At 30.2% G+C, this 9,541-nt stretch overlaps 2 protein-coding genes across 2 annotated transcripts; both read left to right on the forward strand.

Moving 5' to 3' along the window:
* Positions 1-3,008: 3,008 nt before the first annotated feature.
* Positions 3,009-3,765, forward strand: LOC146937745 (non-specific lipid-transfer protein 1-like). Its single transcript, XM_085757794.1, has 2 exons — positions 3,009-3,391; positions 3,600-3,765. The coding sequence occupies exons 1-2, from the start codon at positions 3,033-3,035 to the stop codon at positions 3,607-3,609; spliced, it is 369 nt and encodes a 122-aa protein (XP_085613920.1). The 5' UTR covers positions 3,009-3,032; the 3' UTR covers positions 3,610-3,765.
* A 3,637-nt stretch (positions 3,766-7,402) lies between these two features.
* LOC146937746 (non-specific lipid-transfer protein 1-like) lies at positions 7,403-8,159 on the forward strand. Its single transcript, XM_085757795.1, has 2 exons — positions 7,403-7,785; positions 7,994-8,159. The coding sequence occupies exons 1-2, from the start codon at positions 7,427-7,429 to the stop codon at positions 8,001-8,003; spliced, it is 369 nt and encodes a 122-aa protein (XP_085613921.1). The 5' UTR covers positions 7,403-7,426; the 3' UTR covers positions 8,004-8,159.
* The last annotated feature ends 1,382 nt before the right edge of the window (positions 8,160-9,541 follow it).

Here is a 9,541-nt window from a genome sequence, read left to right on the forward strand (position 1 = left end):
AGTTGACATAACATTGTTCAATGATAGTTTTATAATTACGGATAATCATCCCAAATTTTGTAACATCCTGACGTGCAGATGATAAACTATCCACCACTTCTTTGGCATCAAGCTCAAAATCGATAGGTCCCAAGTGTAATTGATGAACACATTCCAAAGCTAATAACAATCCAATAGCTTCGCCAACATGTACCTCACAGACTTGAGTAAACAATTCAGTTTTTGCCAAAACAAAAGTGTTTGTATCATCCCTTATACAAACTTCTATTCACACTCTATTAGAAAGTTGTGAGAAAGAAGCATCAATATTGCACTTACATCTTCCTTCAACTTGTTTGATCCATTTCACATTTCCTTCTTGTCCCGGATGTGCACAAGATGTATGACGAAACCTACGTACATCTTGCCAATAAAGCTCCATTTCAACTGGTTTGAGTATCAATTACCTTATTCCACACTTTGTTGTTTCTTTATTTCCATATTCTCCACAACACACAGCAAAATAAAGCTGCATCTTCTGTAGATAAATCCTCCTGTAATGCTTTGAAGATAATGTTCTTGCTATCCATATCTTGTTGTAGCAAAATAGAAATAGAAGAAAAGAAAGGAAGCATACTCCAAACAGTTAAGGTACTTGGACATTGAAAAAATGAATGAAGTGTATCCTCACTGCCCACCGTACACAGTAAACAATCCATAGGACATGTGACTCCTTTATCTTTTAGATTATTAAATTGAAATTTTAAACCATTATTAGAGGTGTCGTTATACTATTAATAACCTCTAGTTTAAACAAATCATGACCCTCTATTTAATTTAAATGATGAATTACCAGTGAGACAAAATAATTTTCTTAGTATTAGATCAATTCAACATGTTAAAATAATTTTTAAATTATTTTTCGTGAATGGCATTGTTTGCATTTTAGGTGCTAGCTCAGTTTGTAAAAGTTAGTCTTGTAACCTTAAGGTGCATGTATAGTTCTAACCCCCTCAAGGATAGTTATAATGACCATTATTTTCACTGTAATTAGTAAAATGTGAATGTTCGTAATTTGAAATATTACTCTTAAATCAATTTTAATAATTTTTTTAAATAAATCAAACAATAAAACAAAAAATTCATTTAGTATTACAATTCTCAAATTTATTTTAGCTATTTATATACTTTATAAATTTTTATTCAAGTCTTTTTCTTTGAAATGTTTGTTTAAACAAGTGTGTGCACGCGTCAAATAATATTACTATAAGAGAATTTTATTTTATGGAGGACGTAAATCATACCTGAAAACAAAAATCAATTTTAGAGTATTAGGAGAACTGGTCCGCACCGTTGAACGAGTATTATAAACAACTAAATACAATGATTTTATGAAATTTTTATTTTTGACTTGGAGACATCTGAAATAAAACAATGTTCATTTTATAGAATTCTTTAAAAAAATGGATACCATGAGCAATATTTCAGTTAAGTATTGGATCAGAAGGAGTATATTGATCTTGTTCACTGACGTCTTGTATCAAAACATCACGTAGAAAACCACTGTGTTTGAAATTTACATATATATTGCAATGCCTGAGGCTGACAAGGGCAGGGAGTGATCGCGGGTCCACAAGGTATGACAATGAGTGGCTCCTAGAAGCTTCTAAGCAACCGTATTGACATAGGAATGATAGGGTTCCTGAGTTCGTGCAGGTATTTGAGTGCACGGTTGAAGAAGGCTTATAAGAATTGTTTGGTACTACCTGTACCAACAAGATGCAACTTTTTTTCAGTATCCAGGACCATTAGAACTCCACAGTTAAGTGTGCTTTACTTGCATCAATATTGGGATGGGTGACCCTCTGGCAAGTTTTTCTTAAAGTGTGTGAGTGAGGACAAAGGACGTTAAACGCACCCGTGTTGGTTTGTGGGGTCTGTCGGCAATACTTAAAGTCGTATGGGATGTTACATATAAAGTTTGAGTTTATTTAATTATTGAAAATAATTCCACATGATGTGTTAACTCAACAGTAAGAACTTATCTTTACAATCTTAAAGGGTGAAGTTCAAACCTCATATACGACAATTTTCAAATGGACATTACAATCACCACACTATAGACGACAACGTCCACCTAGGCAAATCAATTTTTTAAAAGAAAATAACAAAAAAAGATTTATTAAAGTTTATAGATAGCTATGTCAAATTTTCTTAAATTTCATAACATTGAAATGTTATAATATATCGTTAAAAAACAAATATTTTATTTTAAAAAGTATATTTAATTGGATATATAAATTTATAAAAGTCATTATTTTGTCTATCTTATAGTACTTTTTCAAACTATTAATCTCCACAAGATAAGAAACTAAATAAATATATCACATAAAAATGATTATAATATTAACTAACAATATCCTTCCAGGTCACTAAACAATGAACTAAGACTACACATCACAATCCATCTATCTTTGTCAAAAAAATAAATGATGATTAAATGATTTATTGTAATTAACGAGATTAACACAACAAAAATAAAAAACGTTTCATATTAATCTACATCACACATTGATCTAAAACAATTTTTTTTCATCAAGCATAATAAAAAATACATATTTCCATTTTGTCCTATTAAATTATTCTTACTTTTTTTGTCTTAATTATTCATACCCTTGCAAAGCTGTTAACAATGCATAATAATCTAGTAATTTTATATTTGCGTTTTTAGAATGTGTGAACATGGTCGCAAGAATAAATAAACTACTTTTATAAGCATTTTGAATACATTATATTCTTACAATTCTTTATAGCTAGAATTAATTGTCTTAATTATTAGTTTGACCATGATTTTTGAAGGTAAATACATTTCCTTTTATGTAAGAAAAATAAGAAATCACTAACAAGAATTTTTTTAATTTTAAAATAAAGAAAAAAACTAAAGAATTACCAAACAAATCGTAACAGGTTTTGCCTATAAATTAAGGAACACTTGCAGAGACCAATCATTCTAAATATCCACAAAAACATCATACACACATATTTAAATTAAAATGGCGGGCAAGAAATTTATTTCTCTTTCTATGCTTGTGATGATTTTAGGCATGCTAGTAACAACATTGGATGCACGCCAAATTGATGACGTGAGCTGCACTTCGGCTCTTTTTTCGTTGTTGCCATGTCTTCCTTTCTTGCAGGGTGTTGGCCCTGCTACACCAACTAGTTATTGTTGTGCAGGAGCAAATGATTTAAATCAAAAGGCTGACACCACTCAGATTCGGAGGGATGTGTGCAATTGTCTCAAACCTGCTGCATCAAGATTCGGAGTTAAGTCTGATAGATCAAGACAACTACCACAACTTTGCAACATTACTCTCAATGTCCCATTTGATCCAAGCGTCGATTGCAACACGTAAGTTTTTCTCAAACATATGCATATATTATTTTTTAAAATATTAAAAGTTAGTTAATAATTGTTTTTTTAAATGGAACGAGTTAAAACCAAGAATTCCTTATAATCTAACCTCACATCTCCTTCCAACACAAAAATCCTAAGTATTATTTAATTGCTAGCACATTTGTTTTTTGTTCTAAACCTATTTGTTTTCATTTTTGAGCAGGGTTCAATGATTCTACAACATGGACTTGCAGACTGTGAAGAAATATCGAAGATTTACCAAGATAACTATAAATGTAGCAATAAGCAAACTGAAAAAATTGTAACAACTATTTAATGTTGGTTAACTTTTCTGAATTTTAATATTAATTGAAAAATAATTTGTTTCATTACCATCTCCATATTTTTGTTCCATTGTTTTGAAGCTTAATACGCTGTTTCAGTAATTAAATCAAACAAAAGAACAAAAGAAATACTAAGAGCATATAATTATTTATCTTTTATAAAATTTGAATGGAAAAAATTTAATAAAAAAAGGATGTGAAATGTTTTTACATTGTCAAACAATCATATTTGTTAGATCGTTAAAAACAAATGTCTTTAATCATAACTACTTCTAAAGTCACATATATGATTTCTATGTGATTGGTTGACAATCATAAACTGTATACACGGATAGTGTGTCAAATTGTACTCAAAGGACTAAAAGTTCTAGTTGAATAAATTCTGTATGAAAATACTTTTATAAATTTATTATTTTTCTAAGACTTTATCATGTCATTTTATTTTAATGTTTTATAAGATACTTAAAAATATAGGTAAAGTTGTATCGTCAAAGAACTGGGACATAAATATTTAAACAATCTATATTTTATAACAATCCAATCTTGTATTACTTAAAATGTGTTTAATACAATCTGGTATTTCTACCAAAATCTGAAAACTAGCTGAAGATGTGGCCTCCTTAGCTAATCTATGGGCTGCCTCATTTGCATGTCTCCTCACAAACTCAACACTAAAGTTGACATAACATTGTTCAATGATAGTTTTATAATTACGGATAATCATCCCAAATTTTGTAACATCCTGACGTGCAGATGATAAACTATCCACCACTTCTTTGGCATCAAGCTCAAAATCGATAGGTCCCAAGTGTAATTGATGAACACATTCCAAAGCTAATAACAATCCAATAGCTTCGCCAACATGTACCTCACAGACTTGAGTAAACAATTCAGTTTTTGCCAAAACAAAAGTGTTTGTATCATCCCTTATACAAACTTCTATTCACACTCTATTAGAAAGTTGTGAGAAAGAAGCATCAATATTGCACTTACATCTTCCTTCAACTGGTTTGATCCATTTCACATTTCCTTCTTGTCCCGATGTGCACAAGATGTATTACGAAACCTACGTACATCTTTCCAATAAATCTCCATTTCAACTGGTTTGAGTATCAATTACCTTATTCCACACTTTGTTGTTTCTTTATTTCCATATTCTCCACAACAGACAGCAAAATAAAGCTGCATCTTCTGTAGATAAATCCTCCTGTAATGCTTTGAAGATAATGTTCTTGCTATCCATATCTTGTTGTAGCAAAATAGAAATAGAAGAAAAGAAAGGAAGCATACTCCAAACAGTTAAGGTACTTGGACATTGAAAAAATGAATGAAGTGTATCCTCACTGCCCACCGTACACAGTAAACAATCCATAGGACATGTGACTCCTTTATCTTTTAGATTATTAAATTGAAATTTTAAACCATTATTAGAGGTGTCGTTATACTATTAATAACCTCTAGTTTAAACAAATCATGACCCTCTATTTAATTTAAATGATGAATTACCAGTGAGACAAAATAATTTTCTTAGTATTAGATCAATTCAACATGTTAAAATAATTTTTAAATTATTTTTCGTGAATGGCATTGTTTGCATTTTAGGTGCTAGCTCAGTTTGTAAAAGTTAGTCTTGTAACCTTAAGGTGCATGTATAGTTCTAACCCCCTCAAGGATAGTTATAATGACCATTATTTTCACTGTAATTAGTAAAATGTGAATGTTCGTAATTTGAAATATTACTCTTAAATCAATTTTAATAATTTTTTTAAATAAATCAAACAATAAAACAAAAAATTCATTTAGTATTACAATTCTCAAATTTATTTTAGCTATTTATATACTTTATAAATTTTTATTCAAGTCTTTTTCTTTGAAATGTTTGTTTAAACAAGTGTGTGCACGCGTCAAATAATATTACTATAAGAGAATTTTATTTTATGGAGGACGTAAAGCATACCTGAAAACAAAAATCAATTTTAGAGTATTAGGAGAACTGGTCCGCACCGTTGAACGAGTATTATAAACAACTAAATACAATGATTTTATGAAATTTTTATTTTTGACTTGGAGACATCTGAAATAAAACAATGTTCATTTTATAGAATTCTTTAAAAAAATGGATACCATGAGCAATATTTCAGTTAAGTATTGGATCAGAAGGAGTATATTGATCTTGTTCACTGACGTCTTGTATCAAAACATCACGTAGAAAACCACTGTGTTTGAAATTTACATATATATTGCAATGCCTGAGGCTGACAAGGGCAGGGAGTGATCGCGGGTCCACAAGGTATGACAATGAGTGGCTCCTAGAAGCTTCTAAGCAACCGTATTGACATAGGAATGATAGGGTTCCTGAGTTCGTGCAGGTATTTGAGTGCACGGTTGAAGAAGGCTTATAAGAATTGTTTGGTACTACCTGTACCAACAAGATGCAACTTTTTTTCAGTAGCCAGGACCATTAGAACTCCACAGTTAAGTGTGCTTTACTTGCATCAATATTGGGATGGGTGACCCTCTGGCAAGTTTTTCTTAAAGTGTGTGAGTGAGGACAAAGGACGTTAAACGCACCCGTGTTGGTTTGTGGGGTCTGTCGGCAATACTTAAAGTCGTATGGGATGTTACATATAAGGTTTGAGTTTATTTAATTATTGAAAATAATTCCACATGATGTGTTAACTCAACAGTAAGAACTTATCTTTACAATCTTAAAGGGTGAAGTTCAAACCTCATATACGACAATTTTCAAATGGACATTACAATCACCACACTATAGACGACAACGTCCACCTAGGCAAATCAATTTTTTAAAAGAAAATAACAAAAAAAGATTTATTAAAGTTTATAGATAGCTATGTCAAATTTTCTTAAATTTCATAACATTGAAATGTTATAATATATCGTTAAAAAACAAATATTTTATTTTAAAAAGTATATTTAATTGGATATATAAATTTATAAAAGTCATTATTTTGTCTATCTTATAGTACTTTTTCAAACTATTAATCTCCACAAGATAAGAAACTAAATAAATATATCACATAAAAATGATTATAATATTAACTAACAATATCCTTCCAGGTCACTAAACAATGAACTAAGACTACACATCACAATCCATCTATCTTTGTCAAAAAAATAAATGATGATTAAATGATTTATTGTAATTAACGAGATTAACACAACAAAAATAAAAAACGTTTCATATTAATCTACATCACACATTGATCTAAAACAATTTTTTTTCATCAAGCATAATAAAAAATACATATTTCCATTTTGTCCTATTAAATTATTCTTACTTTTTTTGTCTTAATTATTCATACCCTTGCAAAGCTGTTAACAATGCATAATAATCTAGTAATTTTATATTTGCGTTTTTAGAATGTGTGAACATGGTCGCAAGAATAAATAAACTACTTTTATAAGCATTTTGAATACATTATATTCTTACAATTCTTTATAGCTAGAATTAATTGTCTTAATTATTAGTTTGACCATGATTTTTGAAGGTAAATACATTTCCTTTTATGTAAGAAAAATAAGAAATCACTAACAAGAATTGTTTTAATTTTAAAATAAAGAAAAAAACTAAAGAATTACCAAACAAATCGTAACAGGTTTTGCCTATAAATTAAGGAACACTTGCAGAGACCAATCATTCTAAATATCCACAAAAACATCATACACACATATTTAAATTAAAATGGCGGGCAAGAAATTTATTTCTCTTTCTATGCTTGTGATGATTTTAGGCATGCTAGTAACAACATTGGATGCACGCCAAATTGATGACGTGAGCTGCACTTCGGCTCTTTTTTCGTTGTTGCCATGTCTTCCTTTCTTGCAGGGTGTTGGCCCTGCTACACCAACTAGTTATTGTTGTGCAGGAGCAAATGATTTAAATCAAAAGGCTGACACCACTCAGATTCGGAGGGATGTGTGCAATTGTCTCAAACCTGCTGCATCAAGATTCGGAGTTAAGTCTGATAGATCAAGACAACTACCACAACTTTGCAACATTACTCTCAATGTCCCATTTGATCCAAGCGTCGATTGCAACACGTAAGTTTTTCTCAAACATATGCATATATTATTTTTTAAAATATTAAAAGTTAGTTAATAATTGTTTTTTTAAATGGAACGAGTTAAAACCAAGAACTCCTTATAATCTAACCTCACATCTCCTTCCAACACAAAAATCCTAAGTATTATTTAATTGCTAGCACATTTGATTTTTGTTCTAAACCTATTTGTTTTCATTTTTGAGCAGGGTTCAATGATTCTACAACATGGACTTGCAGACTGTGAAGAAATATCGAAGATTTACCAAGATAACTATAAATGTAGCAATAAGCAAACTGAAAAAATTGTAACAACTATTTAATGTTGGTTAACTTTTCTGAATTTTAATATTAATTGAAAAATAATTTGTTTCATTACCATCTCCATATTTTTGTTCCATTGTTTTGAAGCTTAATACGCTGTTTCAGTAATTAAATCAAACAAAAGAACAAAAGAAATACTAAGAGCATATAATTATTTATCTTTTATAAAATTTGAATGGAAAAAATTTAATAAAAAAAGGATGTGAAATGTTTTTACATTGTCAAACAATCATATTTGTTAGATCGTTAAAAACAAATGTCTTTAATCATAACTACTTCTAAAGTCACATATATGAGTTCTATGTGATTGGTTGACAATCATAAACTGTATACACGGATAGTGTGTCAAATTGTACTCAAAGGACTAAAAGTTCTAGTTGAATAAATTCTGTATGAAAATACTTTTATAAATTTATTATTTTTCTAAGACTTTATCATGTCATTTTATTTTAATGTTTTATAAGATACTTAAAAATATAGGTAAAGTTGTATCGTCAAAGAACTGGGACATAAATATTTAAACAATCTATATTTTATAACAATCCAATCTTGTATTACTTAAAATGTGTTTAATACAATCTGGTATTTCTACCAAAATCTGAAAACTAGCTGAAGATGTGGCCTCCTTAGCTAATCTATGGGCTGCCTCATTTGCATGTCTCCTCACAAACTCAACACTAAAGTTGACATAACATTGTTCAATGATAGTTTTATAATTACGGATAATCATCCCAAATTTTGTAACATCCTGACGTGCAGATGATAAACTATCCACCACTTCTTTGGCATCAAGCTCAAAATCGATAGGTCCCAAGTGTAATTGATGAACACATTCCAAAGCTAATAACAATCCAATAGCTTCGCCAACATGTACCTCACAGACTTGAGTAAACAATTCAGTTTTTGCCAAAACAAAAGTGTTTGTATCATCCCTTATACAAACTTCTATTCACACTCTATTAGAAAGTTGTGAGAAAGAAGCATCAATATTGCACTTACATCTTCCTTCAACTTGTTTGATCCATTTCACATTTCCTTCTTGTCCCGGATGTGCACAAGATGTATGACGAAACCTACGTACATCTTGCCAATAAAGCTCCATTTCAACTGGTTTGAGTATCAATTACCTTATTCCACACTTTGTTGTTTCTTTATTTCCATATTCTCCACAACACACAGCAAAATAAAGCTACATCTTCTGTAGATAAATCCTCCTGTAATGCTTTGAAGATACTGTTCTTGCTATCCATATCTTGTTGTAGCAAAATAGAAATAGAAGAAAAGAAAGGAAGCATACTCCAAACAGTTAAGCTACTTGGACATTGATAAAATGAATGAAGTGTATCCTCACTGCCCACCGTACACAGTAAACAATCCATAGGACATGTGACTCCTTTATCTTTTAGATTATTAAATTGAAATTTTTAACCATT

This window comes from Medicago sativa, chromosome 3 (assembly GCF_051527215.1).
Source record: "Medicago sativa cultivar Bolivia chromosome 3, Bolivia_mono, whole genome shotgun sequence".
Classification (NCBI taxonomy): domain Eukaryota; kingdom Viridiplantae; phylum Streptophyta; class Magnoliopsida; order Fabales; family Fabaceae; genus Medicago; species Medicago sativa.

Bases quoted from the DNA above. Each gene is read 5' to 3' on its own strand.
- LOC146937745 (XM_085757794.1), top strand. From the start codon at position 3,033: ATGGCGGGCAAGAAATTTATTTCTCTTTCTATGCTTGTGATGATTTTA.
- LOC146937746 (XM_085757795.1), top strand. From the start codon at position 7,427: ATGGCGGGCAAGAAATTTATTTCTCTTTCTATGCTTGTGATGATTTTA.